The 15,699-nt window shown below is 42.4% G+C and overlaps 1 protein-coding gene across 4 annotated transcripts; it reads right to left on the reverse strand.

Annotated features, from left to right (window-relative positions):
• Window positions 1-277: 277 nt before the first annotated feature.
• fam135a (family with sequence similarity 135 member A) lies at window positions 278-15,699 on the reverse strand. 4 transcript variants are annotated; one of them, XM_076742995.1, is made up of 21 exons: window positions 15,420-15,689; window positions 13,333-13,462; window positions 11,843-11,922; window positions 10,880-11,019; window positions 10,078-10,148; window positions 9,789-9,962; window positions 9,426-9,552; window positions 8,372-8,525; window positions 7,808-7,885; window positions 7,369-7,418; window positions 6,137-6,295; window positions 5,935-6,008; window positions 5,630-5,784; window positions 3,553-5,503; window positions 3,273-3,433; window positions 3,077-3,168; window positions 2,847-2,944; window positions 2,406-2,557; window positions 2,133-2,243; window positions 1,921-2,034; window positions 278-1,428 (listed from the first exon to the last, which is right to left on the reverse strand). In XM_076742995.1, the coding sequence occupies exons 2-21, from the start codon at window positions 13,407-13,409 to the stop codon at window positions 1,223-1,225; spliced, it is 4,224 nt and encodes a 1,407-aa protein (XP_076599110.1). In that variant the 5' UTR covers window positions 13,410-13,462; window positions 15,420-15,689; the 3' UTR covers window positions 278-1,222. The 4 variants fall into 4 exon arrangements, with proteins under 4 accessions (XP_076599110.1, XP_076599113.1, XP_076599111.1 ...); XM_076742998.1 differs by lacking the exon at window positions 7,808-7,885 and having other exon boundaries at window positions 8,372-8,520; window positions 15,420-15,699; XM_076742996.1 differs by lacking the exon at window positions 7,808-7,885 and having other exon boundaries at window positions 15,420-15,699.

The following is a 15,699-nucleotide window of genomic DNA, read 5'->3' on the forward strand; positions in this document are numbered from 1 at the left end:
TGTCAGAATTATCAGTGAAACAAATAAACTACTATAGAAATCTGCCAAGTGAAGAGCTAGAACAATGTAATTTATTGTAACAAAGGGGCTAAAATTAGTTGGCTCATTAAAATGAGACATTTTTAATTTAAAAAAAAAATGTAGGAATCCCACTTTAAGTCAAATCAGTCAGCTATTTAATATGAAATTATTTCTGAACTACAGTACGAACCCCCTCTGAGATCAGGGGTGACAACTCTCCAGATCCAGACTGAACTCAAGAAAGAAAGTCAGAAAAACAAATTCATAATATGCATATTTAATGGTAGAGTATGATGATATAAACAATTTTCCAAGAAACACTTTTTAATTCCAACCAATACTTTCCAGTTTAAACACGTAAATAATCACAAATGATACCAACCAAATACTTTCAATAAAACATATTACCAACATGTGCTTTTGCTGAATCATGACCATTCCTTAAAACCCCTGTAATAAAATGTTATGTTGTAGGCAAAGCTTTATTCTCCCAACACCAGGTTGGGTATATGTTGTGCAGAGTGCTCCAATGGCAAGGAACAGCTTAAAGTATTAAGACCAAAGCAAAGGCTGCAAAGTCTGAGCAACAATCCTATTTCAAATGCAATCTTTGCCTTTAAAAATGATGGAAAATTGTTGATAAAAAAGTAACTTGTACAAATGACCATTTTCAGTACAAAAGCTTGTAAAATGTAGTTGTGGTGCAAATCAATGCAGTGTCTCTTAAAATTGGTGGAAAAACATTAGCAATGGTGAGGACAGTATGTGCAGACTTGACTTGGGCCAGCTCACCAAAACAGCCATTTCATTTTTGTAGCAGCTACATTTCCAGTTCAGCATCTAAAATGAATTGAATAACTTGGAGAAAAATAATTAAAAGGCAAAACATAACACATAAATAACACTGAAAATAGAGCATATGATGGAGGAAATCATTTCCCAAACACAAAAAATGTTTTAAAAATGGCAGTAGAAAAATAAAAATGGCGAACTGAGCATCCACCGTGAGTCCAATATGAACAACATGAAATGAAAGAAACTGGTTTTGTTCGTACTTGTGTCTTTGAAAAGTGAGTATACGTGTAGGTGTTTAAAAACCAAGAGCGAATCCAGATACCATAATCAGAATAAGGTTTCGATGCAGTGAGGTATTAGCTCCACATTCCTCTCGTCCAGCCGTGTGTTTGATTCTGCCACCGTTCTACTGAAAGAACTTGAGGCCTGCAACAAGGAAGAACTTCTCCAGGAAGATCTCAGAATCAAGGACGGCGATGTGGGCGGCCCGGCCAATAAGGGAGTTGGCTGTGTTGGGAAGGGCATGAATGACATCATATCGCACTAGATTACAGTCTTTGTTCTGAAGTACTGGCAGCAGCAGGTTCTCAATCATCTCAGCATACACGGGACCTGGAACAGATGAGAGTGAAAGAGGCTGAACAGGGCAGGAGTTGGTCTGTTTGATGTAAGTCCGTATGTGCAGAACTGTACGAAGGCTAACGATTTAGATTATAGAATATTAAGTCTACATTGCTTTATGACCTTTTTTTATTAATCAGCCAAAGAAGGAGAAGAGGGAAAGAAAGAACAAACTGAGGAGAGGAGAAGTAACAATAAAAACAAAAGGAGGGACAGAAAAAAGAATCGCCCTCAATGATCCTTAAAAAGCAGTGCCAAAACCGTGTCACTGTCCAAATGCTTCTAAACTGATCTGGAGTTTCCAAATAATTAGGCGGAACTGCATTAAAACTGCTGCTTGGTATGTCAGAGCCCATAGGACTGGGCTTGTTCTGCTTGCTTGCTTGCTCTTCTCCAGTTCAGAACACCTGTATTTATCAAACGCATCTTGTCCTGGCAAGTCGTCACAGCAGCGTGCCCACCAAAGGCCGTGCTCCAGCTCACCTGTTTGTTTGTCCTTTAACGCAGTTTTGCACATTTCTATCCGAGCAGAATGATAGGGGACATAGCGATCCTGCAGAGACCCCACCAGCACCACATTCTTGAAAAATTGCAGACCTTCAAAAGCAGATCAATGCGCAAGTTATGTCTACAATCTCATATTCCACACACACAGCCAAAAATGTCCTCAGTAAAAAACAAACAGTAAAGCTAACCGGATTTCTTGCTGAGCTTGTAGAGGAAAGTTTGGCGAGGATCAGAGTGATCACGGCACGTCAGCTGCAGGAGGGATCCTGACTTTTTCCACTTCTGCATGAACCAAAGGCCTAAGAACAAAAGGCTGACAGTTATTAAACAGGCTTCACCACAATGACAGAGTAGACAGAATGCAAACATAGCAACTACCAATTAGCTGACTGAAGGCGGCATTAGTGAAATATCTGAAAATGAAAACATGTGCGATTTTCCACCATCAGCTTGAAACTTGCCTGTGTTGACCAGAGCAGAGCTGTTATACAAGGTGCCCAGGTGAGGTCCAGAGAGAGACAGGAAGGTGTGCAGCCTGCTCAGGTAACATTTGAACCGAGGCCTCGTTAGCACTGAGCGAACTATGAGGTTCCCCAAGGAATGACCTACAAAGCTGCAAATGAAGAATATTTAGATAGCATAAAAACACCAAACACTTACATGTACCTCAGTCCCACTCAGTCAACAGGATGTTTTGCCTCAGTCATCTGAGTGATAAAGTGGGATTTAACACATGGAAAAATGGAACTGCTGCTGAGGTAAAGGTTTTTTTTTTTTTTGTTTTTTTTAAACAATCTTTTTACATATTTATCTACTATGACCTTTGACAACACATAAACTCTAGTGAAGAGCCGAGTGCAACTGCATCATGCAGCTTTTTTGGGTATAGAGAAACATTTTACCTGATCTTTGACACTGTGAGGTTGTATATCTGAATGTACTGGACTATTTCATCCAGCAATCGGTCTGTCATCGACTCAAAGTCAGCAAAAGTGTCATTCTGTGGATGAAAAGAGCATGTATCAGGGGAAAAGAAAGGATGCTTTGGGGTGTGTTTGATTCACCAAGAGGTGTTCCAGCTCACAAACGCCCATATCAGATGACAGTAGCGTCTGTGTGCTTATCCACTCACCTGGTTCCGCTCAGACATTAGGAAATCAATACGAGCGCCAGGCAGTCCAAGCTCCAGGTAAGTCTTAACCAGTCTCAGGTCTGCGCTGTTACCTAAAAGACACCAGTGTGTGTTTTTTTTAATATATAATTAAAAAAAAGACTTGAAAGTAAGTAAAAGGAAGTAATTTACTCTGGAAGAAAATAAGGTTTCCTACCATCCAGGCCGTGGACGCAGACTATGAGATGGATGCCTTCTTCACAGCTTTCATCCTCCTCCAAGCTGAAGTAGGGCACAGTGGATGCCAGCTCAGGTACTTCACTATACAAGAAGCCAGGCAGCCTTAGCTGCTTCATTTCTTCCTTGGCCTTAATGAACCTGCATAATTATGAGCAAATAGTTGATGAATATTCATTTCTAATGTGCAAGACAGGACAAATATCTGCATAAACTATAAATTACGTGGGACATGAGAAAAACTGTGCAAGATGACTCACGCTTTCATCTGTGGTGTGGGTGCACATTCATACCACTGCAGGCTAGAGGAAAGGGACCTGGAGGAACAGGGTGGTCTTCCCAGGCTATGCCCAACACTGCTGGAGGCAAGATTGGAGCAGATGGGAGCTTTTGATAGATCCTTTGTTTCATGGAGGTAGCCGATGCCAAGCTGTTCAAACAGGAGACTTGTCTCTTGAGCCGCTGCTTCCCCAACCGCACTTCGCTCCTCATCAGCAACACCGTTCAAAAAAGCATAGCCATCGCCTTCCTCGTAGTAGCCGTTCTCGATCATCTCATGCTCCGTCTCGTCCTCGTCCTCCTCAACCTGTGGTCCGGTCTGGATTCCTAGTGTGATAGCAGATGTTTCTACGGGGCTGATCTCAGACACATCTGTGCTAGAGCATGAGCCAAAGTAGTTCTCTACCATCCCACGTTTTACCAGGTCAGTGCTACTGGTGGCAGAGTTACTAGAAGGGCAGGCAGTGTGGGGTTCACTACGGGATTCTTTAACAGTCCCAGAACAACCTGCTCCCTCTAGTCCAAGATCAGAAATTCCTGTTACTTTGGGGTGTGCTTCCGTATCAGGTTTTATAAGTTGGGAATAACCTGCAGCAGTGTCAGGGGTGCAGGCCACATCGGTAGCAGGTCTGTAAGTGGTGTCCCCAGAGAAGACAACACTCTGCTCCTGCACTAAGACACTGGACTTCCTGCCTCGGACTTCGGCTCCACTGGAGCCCCTGGAGGAACCTTCGCCCTCATCATCTGAGGGCAAGGAGTTGATGGAAGTGAGGGAGGACTGGACTCCACTGACAGCACTAGTGTTTTCTGGGTATAGAATATCTGCTGCCCCACTGGGTTTTTGCACTGAGCTTTGCTGAACAGGCCGTGGTGCAGGGCTCAGGAGGGGCCTGTCGGGCTGTGGGGCACTAACACCGGAATCAGTGACGCCTAGCCCTGCACAAGTCTGTGGTCCTGGAACAAGCTGAGTGGCAAAGGAGCTGGGCTCACTCTCAATGCCCGAGTCTGAGAGGCGAGACGAGGCACTGGGGGCTCTTCCATCTGGCTGCCTGATACAATCACTCTTTACCTGTACTGAGACCAGACAGGACTGGCTCCGCTGTGCTGCCTCTTTACTTGGCCTTTCAAACACAGAGTCCACCACAGACTGTTTTGAGTCACAGAGATTTGTCTGGGTGATCTCGGGAATATTGCTGCTAAGAGTTCCATCAGTCCGACAAGGTAGAAGAACAGTTACTTTGTCCCCTTGGTATGGGTCCTTGTTACTTGGCTTCACCTCAATCTGCTTCAGTCCAGAAGACCACTGTGGCAGCTTTTGGCTGCGGTGGTCAACTTGTACATCTTTGTGAAGTGGTTGGTTGCATGTAGCAATAGCCCCAGTACCTGCCTGAGGATTATCCTGTGCGTCTAAGTTTGTAGGAATTTTGGAAAAACCTTTTTGACACCGAGCTGCAGTTGTATTGTCATCTGCAACAGAATCAACAGCACTGTTTCCAGAATGTGCTGATGTGGCACCAGAGTCAAAAATAGAACTGGTATTAGTCCTTAAATAACTACTTGAGCCCCCCTGCAAGGTATCTTGTTCCTCGTCTTGGTTTAGGGGGGCTTCCCCTTCCTTGTACTTTGTGCTGGTGTCACTATACGGAGCTTTGAGGTTCTTATAGCCCACTAGGACTACAGAGTCCTTGGAGCCCTGTCTAATCAGTTTCTTGGAGTTTTCAGTCTTTGAATTTTTCTTGAGCTTGACTGACTTGCCTTTGGACTTAGGCGGTGGATCATAGCTGTCTGGCCAGGTGTTATCCATAGGGGTACAGCGAGACTCAGGTATGGGGCTGGCTGCTGCACCGCAGTCCTTGGAATTGGGCTTGTCTGTTTTGCTGGACACTGAGCCAGTCCTTATATTATGCATGCCCAGCCAGGGTCCATCACGATCTTCAGAATCAAAGAGGGGGGGGACACAAAAAAAAGACAACAAATAAAAATATATTTAGTTTGAAAACTAAGTCACTCAGCCTACTGAATGTATGTATAGTCAAGCAGCTATAACGTGTTCCTGACCTTCAGTAATGGAATCCAGGTATCTGTCCTCAAAGATGATTGGCAGGGAGCTAACATCACCATCCAGGTCTGCACATTCCACTGGAAGTGGAGGCAAAGAGAGGAAGTAGCTGGAGCTTTTGATAGCATTAGTCATCTGCTGGTGACTGTGAGCACTGATTGCGGGGGAGTCAGACAGAGAAAAAAAAAAGAGTCAGAGTTTCCATACTTGGGCTATAGTATTGCAGACAAGCACATACTGGCACAGGCTTGGCAACAGCAACACTGTATTGCACAATCAAGACAGACATGCCTCTGCAACTTACTGTAGTTCCTGATAAGCCAGTGCAGACTGTCTCGGATGTTCGAGACAAAAGAAAGCCTCAGCAAACCGCCTTACCTTTAATAAGACCACATTATACAAAGTCAAGATTCAGTCAAAAGCACCGTTCAGAGATTTCAAGGTTCATTTAAAGATAACTCGTCAGACATTTCAATTTGTAGATGATCGAAGACGTTGGGACTCACTCTTAGTGTATGATGCTCCATAGCTAGCAGGGCAGCGACATGCTCCTGCAGGGACACGACCTCCAGGAACTGTCCCCAGAGTGCCATGAGCAGAGAGCAGAGCTGAGCCAGGTTCATATTTACCAGTTCTGCCAGCTCGTCAGGAGACTCTGCTTTATGCTAAAAGTATAAAGACACAAGTCACCCACCAGAGGTCTCAAGTGAGCACATTTCCCTAACATGAGCATAAAAATAATGGAATGATTTTTGTTATAAGAAGTAAAATACCCTAAAATAGACTCTAACATTTCTTAATTGTCTATTGTTTCATTTGGCACAGGCAATTGCTCAGCAATCCTAATTAGGCCAAAATGTTTTTTCAATTCACCTCTCTGCTCTGCCGACAAAAAACAGTTTTTCAATCATAAAAACCAGTCTTGAATCCCATATGAAGTCTCCAAAATAGAGTTCATCTGTTTCCTTTCCTGTGTCTGTCTAACCCATTGTCACTGGATATATAATATGAAATTGTATATTTGGAAAAGCAAATGATCTGCATAATGTGCCACCCTCATCTGCATAAATTCCTACCATTCCACAGCTCTGCAAAACCTTCTCTATCACTCCTGATCTAAAGAGCGCCAACCTACCAGGACTCCAGGACCCAACCACTAAAGACTGGTTATCTCACCTACACAAAAATGCTTTCATAGACAAGTTTTCAATGTCTTTCTACTAACTGTCAAGCAATATCAGAATGCTTGCCAGTCTGGTCACAAATTCAGAGTTTTCTCTTCTCCAGAATTTGCTGACACACCTTGAGTGACCTGGCAACTATACAGTTCCCACCATTGACTGCAGTTAAGCTTTCTGTGCAGTTCAATATTGCTTGGCAATCAAAATACTGCTTCAATATCCAAAAATACTACATGCCTTGACATACAAAGATACAAAGTAAACTTCATTCTGTCAACATGTTTGCATGTATGGTACCATTTGCTTTCACCCCACAATCAGCATTACCTACTAATACTAACTGTCTTACTACTAATTCCATCGTTTAGAAAATGCACGACGATTGCTTTTTTCCACTTTTCCAACAACATCAACATGGCCTTCTGCCAGATTTCCAGTTATCCCTTCATGGCCCATAAACTAAGCACCAATTTGATGATGTGCTGGGCTTGTTGCTTCCTGTAAATGTTTTGCATCATTGCCTTTTGCAGGACAGAAAGTTGCAGCACTCAACTTACCTTCACTTGTTCACATAACTCAGCCAGACGGGCCTCTAAGTCGAGTTGTTCTGAGGAGGCAGGGGAACAGTATTACTAAGAATCACTTTCACAATTTCTATATTTAATCACACAGAAGGTTTTTAGAAGAACCTTCAACACAAGCTGAATAAGGAAGTGGTGTCGAAAATCACTTTTTTTAAGGCCAGAGACAGCATACAAATTTTACAGAACCATTGTTATAAGATTCTTTGACCACGGCCTAGTTACAAAGGTTGAAAGAAAGACTGAGCAAAGAGTATTTACAAGAGTGAAAAAAAATGACAGCAGCAAGTATACTGTCTCTGGAAAGTGGGACATGGAAAAGACATGATGGCTTCTACGAGAAGGAAACTGGAGTGAAGAGGACAGTGGATAGAGAGGCAGGCTGATTTGAGGTACTGCAAGGGTTGGGACATACCTATGTAGACGTGCCTTTGACTTCTGGGATAGGGTCTTCTGAGTACTCTCTCATATAGGACTTGCATGCTGGGCTTTGCTAGTAAGATTGCACATATAGGCATATTTAACCTTTTTATTACTTGGATGTCTAGGATGGGTTAATATCTGTCCACTTGTGTGGATTAGGTTTGGTGAGGCATATTTACAACGATGACTCGTGTTTGGGAGCTGTTACAATCTGGCTTTAGTCTGCAGGTTAACAAACTTATCAACTGAATGCAAGTAAGATTTTGTCAGTACAATGATTAGTAAACCACAGCTAGATCCCTAAATTAACTTGGTGGGTTGCTGGTTGTGTCTGTTTAAAGGATAGAACATGTTATGGTGCAGGGATCAGGTGAAATGAAATGAGAACACAACAAACTTGCAATGTGCAACAAAGCACGACTGTTGAAAAGACAAAATAATGCATATCCATCAAAAGCCCCCCCCCCCCCCCGACAAAAAAAAGCCTTTCAATGACTGGGATTTAAGATTTCATTGTTTGCAACCTGAGCTGATGTGAAGACACAGTGCAGTATACCTAGTTCCATACGATGGGAGGAGGGCAGGTCCTTAGTAATAGAGGTGAAGTAGCCAAAGAGGCCCTGGTAGGCTAGGAGGAGATTGGAGCAAAGGCTATGGTGCAGACTGAAGGCGTGCTGCAGACAGTGGTCAGATACCAGGAATGTCCTGCCCTGAGGATCATGAGGGACACACAGAGAAGAAGCACGAGATGATTTCATTCGATAAACATAATTTCTGCTGTTCTGAACATTTTAAGCAGGTGTAAACATCTGATTTGTAGCCACCAAGTGAATATCCATTATGTTTTTGCCAATTTTAAGTTCAGATTTTTTAATAACATTTTTTAATAACACATTTAAAAAAAGAAAAAGGGAGGAAATGATTAAAAAATATATGCTACTGCACACTGTGTGCCTCATTACATTACAGTAACCACTAAAGCCCTACTTATCCTGTGTGCAATGTCTGCATGAAGATGCTTCATAGCAGCTGCTGCACAGATCCCAGCAGTGAAACGAACAGTCGATGGGCTGTTATTCCACACTACCAATTAGTGATGCATCCAGGGCGGGATGAGGGGCACTGCCTCTGTTCTGCCTGGATGACTGTGGTACATTCACAGCTGGCCACCTTTCTCTGTCAGGAGAGGACGATTACTGCTGGCCAAATGCGACAGCGGTCTGATAGTTTCCTCTTCTTCTGCCCTACCTGTCAACAGCCTAATGCATCCCCCCTTGCTTCAAATGCAATGAATGGAACACACCATTGTACCCGAGGTGTGCAACTGTCAGATCCACAGTCCACAGCCATGTCCAGCCTGGCTTGAACGACGGATACACTAGGCTCTTTTTATCCTTTCAGATTTATTTCTCTCTCACAAAAGGAAGATAACCTGAGTTCTACTGCATATATGGAGTCATTATTAGGTCATTTACTTGTTTTTTATTAAGTGCTTAATTTTGCCTATTGTAATACAGCAAAACTTGTTAAATGATGATACTATGGTGGCATCTTTCACACAGACAAAAAAAATTAAGACACTGTCCTTAATATAAAGAGGGTTCACTTACATCTGGTGATACTTGCTTGATGTAACTGTTGCCGAACACCACATTCTCCAGAGGTGGGATGACTGAGTCTTTGCTCTGTGCCGGAGCGTTGCGATTAAGCCAGGTGGTTTTCACAGGTCGAGGCAAACTAGGCACACAGAGAGTGAAATCAAACTCAGCTACTCAGCACAAGAATGTAAAGGGACACTTATAACCAGGTTTCCACTACTTCTCATTTGCTGCTGGACATGAATGGCGAGTTAAAATTCAACAGCTATGTTACTGTTTCTTAAACTGTAATGTTAACTTTTATTGTATATTCAGTGCAAGAAATGGCCCTCTTCTGTGAGTGTCCACATGTTTTGGGTTAGGGAGCAGTCTGACCTGATAAGGGGCTGATGTAGTGCCACTAGGGAGGCATGGATGGCTACAGAGATGACAGACAGGTGGAAGTAGTCGAACATGACATTGACATGTTGGTGGATGCCTCGCTGAAGGCTAAAGTGCAAACGAAGTGTGCGGCCACTGATATTCTGTAGAGAGCTTGGATCATCTGGCCTGTGGAAATTAAACAAGGAAGATATAGAGGAGACTGTTACTGCCTTGTTTGCATAGGAGATGCAAATATCAAATTCACAAACATGACATGCAGTTAAAATGTTGCAACACCTACGTGTAATCACCGTCCGTGAAATATAAATCCAAGAAGAGCTGGAAGTCCATGTCATTGAGGGAATCTTCCACCTGATGAAAACAGTGGAGACAGTCAAATTTATAGCACGTGTATTATCAAGTGATATCACAAGTTGATCTGCAAGATCTGTATTACAGCAATCAAGGTGTTTTTTATTTGATGGTATCAGCTCTAATCAGCCTGATTCATTTTGAAGTCTTTGGTTGTTGTAATCTGTTGCCCTGAGGACGCACCAGCTGTCAAAAACACTCCACTTCACCCTGTTAGAACAGTGGAACCTCCTCATTCATAACACTAGGCTTCTCGAGCGGGTAAACTAAGGAGCGGCAAGTAGAGAGAATTTCGATGAGGATATTCATCATGACAGCTGCACTGCTTTGGGTTCATAAAAAATATCACTTTTTCTCCATTTCAGTCACATTTTGCAGGTGCGTCATACTTCTTAAGTGCTTGGTTCAAGACGGCATCTGAACTTCCAAATTGTGTTCAATATTCCTGCAACAAAAAGTCCCACACTAGCTTCTTTCCTCGATTGATTTTACACAATACACTACAGGACACAATTGAAAAGACAATAGAAAACTTTTGCAGACAATCTATGATGTTGGCTATGTTCATCTGTCAAACAAAGCCATCTAAATTGGATTGGCTTTCACTGTAAATCTCCTTTAAGGCAAGTGAGCAGAGAGCAGTTGTTTCATGTGGAAAAATATGACTGGCAAATACATAATAATGAATATTTTGGACTGGGCCCAGGAAAAACAAGTCTTCTCAAACTCACCTTCTTCTCATCCAGCAGCATCATCACTTTGAAGAGGAGGACATCGTTGACCACAACCTCTTCGTTCTTATACAGGATTTGGAAAGTTTTGCTGCAAATTACATCATCTTGGACTGAAGCAGGAAACGCCAGATCAGAGCCTAGACAAACACCACCATGATTAACTGTGTGTTTATGAAAACTAATAAGCAAGCTGAACCTTTGGAAACACGTGATCTGGTGCTGTGACCAGGCACAGGATCACCGGTATGTCAGGTGTGGTTACACATGGCTGACAGTTCAAAAATGGATTTTTCAGATCCACATATAAATAAAATTGTACGGGAGCCAACCCACAGGCAATGATAATCTTACAAACTGTGCCAAGAATCATCTGACAGGATATCTGATTAGGTCTGTATTGAAGATGAAAGTGTAGCCGTTTCCCATCTCCACTATTAAGCAAGGTTCACAAGGTCCCAAAAATCAAAAATAAAACACTTAAGCACTGTAATTATACACTGCCTTGATGATCCTGTTTATTTATGAAACAAAAAAGTGAGTGCTTCATGTGAAAAGAGCACTGTGGGTCTCAAAGCAAGGGGGTGAGGCACGGGCACAGAGCCCGAGAGAAATGCCAAGAACAAGAAGTGGCATGTGAGCCGCCTGCCAACACAACAATAAGTAAATCAAATCTGCAACGACACCAATATCTGAGAGCTTAAATGGAATTCAAAAAGACACGCAAGTCTACCTGAAGTATTAGTATGACTTAATTAGTACTACATCTACAGGGAAGCAACCGCCCCCTCATTAGAAAAGCAGCAGTGCTTCACTTTATGCACACTGCAGGTGACCTATATGTTACTTTCATGGCTTCAGTTGGAGAATTGAGAACCACAACTGGTTCCAAGAACAGAGAAGTGTGTAGATACAACCATGTGGAGGCAAAAAAAATGCTTATATCGCAAGAAAAGTATTTACCTCCCGGGTGAAGTAGACTGGTCTCAACTTTGTGTGGGACCCGGGGGGGCACTTTCAGACTGGCACGAATCTGGTAGAACCTGGAGATGCAGACAGAATTTTGAGGTGATCGGCAGCTGGGCCCAGAGCATCATTAGAGGCTCGGTGAAAGGGGAACAAACCACACAGGTTAGCGTCAAGTGCCTCTACTTGTAAAATAACACGACACCTTTCATTAATGAATAATGAGCACTTTCTTTTGCAGTCACTCATGTGGTAAACCTGAGCTCTTAAAGCACTGATGAGCCAGGAGGTGGGAGTTTTATCCCAGCACAGTGAAGTATCATTATGCTGCTGCTGTAAAAAAAAGAATTCCCAGATGTTAGAGACCAACAGCTGTTACAGTTGTTAGAAAGAAAAAAAACAGCTGGGGGTGTTGGAAATCACATATATTTGATATGTCACATTATTCCTAATCGGCAGTATGACAGGGAAGCACAGGACACCATAACACAGAACCAGAGTTGTATTAGGGAGCAGGAAGTCTGGGCCGCAGCTTGTTTCCTGTTGAAGACCATAAAAGCCACTAAGTGACAGCTACATGGTTTATTTAGTGTAATGTGCTATGCTACACTGGAATGTGAGCTCAGTGCCATCAAACAAGAGCCTGACATGGTTATCTGAAGCTGTCTCTGTGGGGTATTACTCGACACATACATAGTTTAAACTATGTATAACTTAAACTATACCAGACCTTTGTTGTACAATAAATATTATAGATGTTCCAAAACCAACAGACCTCTTAATAAGGCAGATTAACCATTCTGAGCGTTGAGCCAAACATTATTTTGTTGTACTACAGTTGATTATTATTTACAGTATTGTCTCGTCATTAAACATCCGTCTGTTTAGTCATGTTTTGTTTGACTAAATATTACATACATTGTGCTATATGGGGCCATCCATTTTCACCTTTTTAATTAAACACAGGTAGTTTTAACGCTTTACTTTGCCTGCAGCACTGTGGCGATTAAAATACAAATTAAAATTTGGTGACTCAAAAAAATGCCTGTGCCCATGTGGTACACTTCACTACAGTTCTTAAAATGGTTGAGGTTCTTTAACTGGGTACTTTTTATAGTACAGGCCAGTTACTGTAAAAATGTACCCTTGGATTACTCTTAATCTCAGACATTCTCCGTGCCATATAAAAGGACCAACCCTCATCATCACATAGACACAGAGAAAAGGTAAACTTGCACACGTATTTAAAATAGTATACTCAATCACTGTTTAGCATATTCAGTGCTGTCTGTATAAAGCACATTCTTTGAGTCCCCTGAAGGCCTAAACAGGATTGCCAACTGTCCCACTTTGGCTGGGACACTCACAGAATACATCTCAGTCTCCTTCTACCACAAAGTGTAGCATCAAAGCTGTCCTAGTTTTAATTAGTGAGATAAACTTGTGTGTAATGTATGGAAAATTAGGTATCTAGAGACAATACTCACCCTCTTTGGAACAGGTCCACATTGTAGAACTTGTGGAGCTCCACAGAGAACTCCACTGTGGCCTGGACTTCAGTCATGTTGGTCTCTATGGGCAGAGGTGCCTTACATCATCTGGGATACACCTGTTGGCCTACAGGTAAAAACAATCATTTCAGCTCCAGCAAACAGTTTTTTGTAAAACTTTTTGCCCACCTGGTTAAAACACAGTATTTCCACTAGAGACATACTCCTAAATACCAGACTAGAAGTTGGGGGCTAAAATGATGTCCCCAAGTCACACGAAGCCAGGGCTGAGCCCTATTATTTTCAAAAATCAGAGGCCAACAATTAAAATAAAACACCAGCAGTAGTCATACAGTCACAAGATCGAGTTTAAGAATATGTGCGACTTGGGTGATGGTCAACTTTTTCGGGGAATTATTAGTAGGGTGTGAGGTCTACATTTGGAATAAGAGGCATCCTGTCCTTGAGGCATAATTGGTTAACAGCCCAGACAATTATAGCAGTAGGATGACAGGATAAGGGAAAACACTATGAATAACGTTGCAGAAATAGGCCTGGAATACAATATCACCAATTGGTAGCGTTAGAAATAAACACAGACATCCTTCTCATTTAATGCAAACATTTGTAGCTCATGATTTATTTAGACCTAATCACAGAACAGGCCACATAATTTTCTTTTTGCAGCAGCAGGGGCAAAATAAAGCTGGCTAAAACAATCATACAGACGCTCCCTAAATTAGTCATGTATGAAATGAATAAATCATCTGCTGGGAGACAACACGCCATTGTGTTCATGCCAGTGAAAACCAGTATGAGACAATGACTTTGACCTGGTCGGCACAGATGCCTAATGCAGAGCAAATAGAACTAGGTAGTGTTAATATCCAAATATGCCATCCTTCCTGGAAGAAGTGATCTTTGAAAGCTGTAAATCAAAAATAAAGTACGCTGGGCACACACAGAGGACATGCAAGGGCACCAGTAGTTAATCAGCTGTTTTTCCCTGATGCATTTATTCACTGACTTTGTGTGCATTATAAGAGACTAAGACTTTCAAATAGCTACTTTATCATTACTTACAAAAAATGACACACATTATGTTTTGTGCAACAGACAGACAGATCTACAGTTTATAATGCACAGATGTGCAACTGTTCATACTAACAACTCCTCTGTGAAGGCTATCCGAAGGAATAAATTGACATTGCGGGACAACATTACAGATTTGTGTCCCGTTAAGGCTTCATGATGAGTTTAGGAGCCGTCGGAGCAGCTGGTTTATCGGGGTTTATCAGGTTAGGTCTTCAGTCATGAGTATTGTCTGAAGATGTCACACTGCACTTACGTAACGTCAATTCATTTTTACAATATATAAGGTGAAGTGAGGCGTGGACCGTTTACGATACACAAATGTTGCGGCCAATAAAGCAAATAACCCGGATGGATTTCCACTGAAACGTCAAGAAACACAAACTTGTAATTTGAGAAAAAGCCACAACAAAGCAGAATGCCACATTTGCCTAAACAAACTCGACTGCTGATAGGGAAATTAAACTGGCAGTTCAGGCAGTTAAAGTCAACGACCCACGACGGACTAAGTAAAATTAAAACATCTAGCGGCAGTCGTATTAAAAATATCGCACATATGACAAGGCCTTAACATCGGCTGATTGTTTCTTCTTTAAAGGGGACATACTTATGTCAATCGCTAAAACCCACAACAGATACGGACCAGTTTAGACACAGCTGTTTAAGTTATAACTTAGTTATATGGTTTAGATGCTATTACTGGAGAGAGTGAGGTGGTAAAGATCCCTGCTGGGGGCAGAATCTCGGCAAGGGTATCCTTAGGGTTACAGGTGGGAAGCTATCAAAACAACATTTTGGTACGGGCCCACAAAAGGTCGGGAACAATCCAACAAAGACGTGGCATAACATAAGACACTTGAACAGATCAACGAAGAAAAGTCTCAGTAGGTAGCCGCTTAGCTAGTGGTAACGGCTAGCGTAACGTTAGCCACCCACTGAACACTTGTCACCGGGTCTAACATTAGCAGCACAGGCAGGCAAACGCTACTCACCATTGCGTTGGCAAGCTAACATTAGCTAGCTAACCAACGTTAGCTCCAATTTCAGTCCTGCCGCCGTCCTTTCGCTGTGAGGTTATGACAGAAAACACTACTGTAATTACTATTTCACTTCCTAGCCTGGCTAACGTTATAGGAGGATCGCCCTAATATGATACCCAGAGCAGACTGGCTGTGTCTCTCTACACACAGCACTGTTTGCTAGCCATCGAGCTAACTGTGCTCAATCTGAGGAGCTGACAGCAGGCGCTGCTCCAGCTGTACGTTTACGAAC

This window comes from Chaetodon auriga, chromosome 11 (genome assembly GCF_051107435.1).
Source record: "Chaetodon auriga isolate fChaAug3 chromosome 11, fChaAug3.hap1, whole genome shotgun sequence".
NCBI classification, from domain to species: Eukaryota; Metazoa; Chordata; class Actinopteri; order Chaetodontiformes; family Chaetodontidae; genus Chaetodon; species Chaetodon auriga.

Coding starts and splice junctions, on each gene's coding strand:
- fam135a (XM_076742995.1), bottom strand. CDS start 13,409: ATGACTGAAGTCCAGGCCACAGTGGAGTTCTCTGTGGAGCTCCACAAG. Junction 11,923..13,332: donor GTGGACCTGTTCCAAAGAGG/GTGAGTATTGTC, acceptor CTGCATCTCCAG/GTTCTACCAGATTCGTGCCA. Junction 6,296..7,368: donor AGTTATGTGAACAAGTGAAG/GTAAGTTGAGTG, acceptor TTATACTTTTAG/CATAAAGCAGAGTCTCCTGA.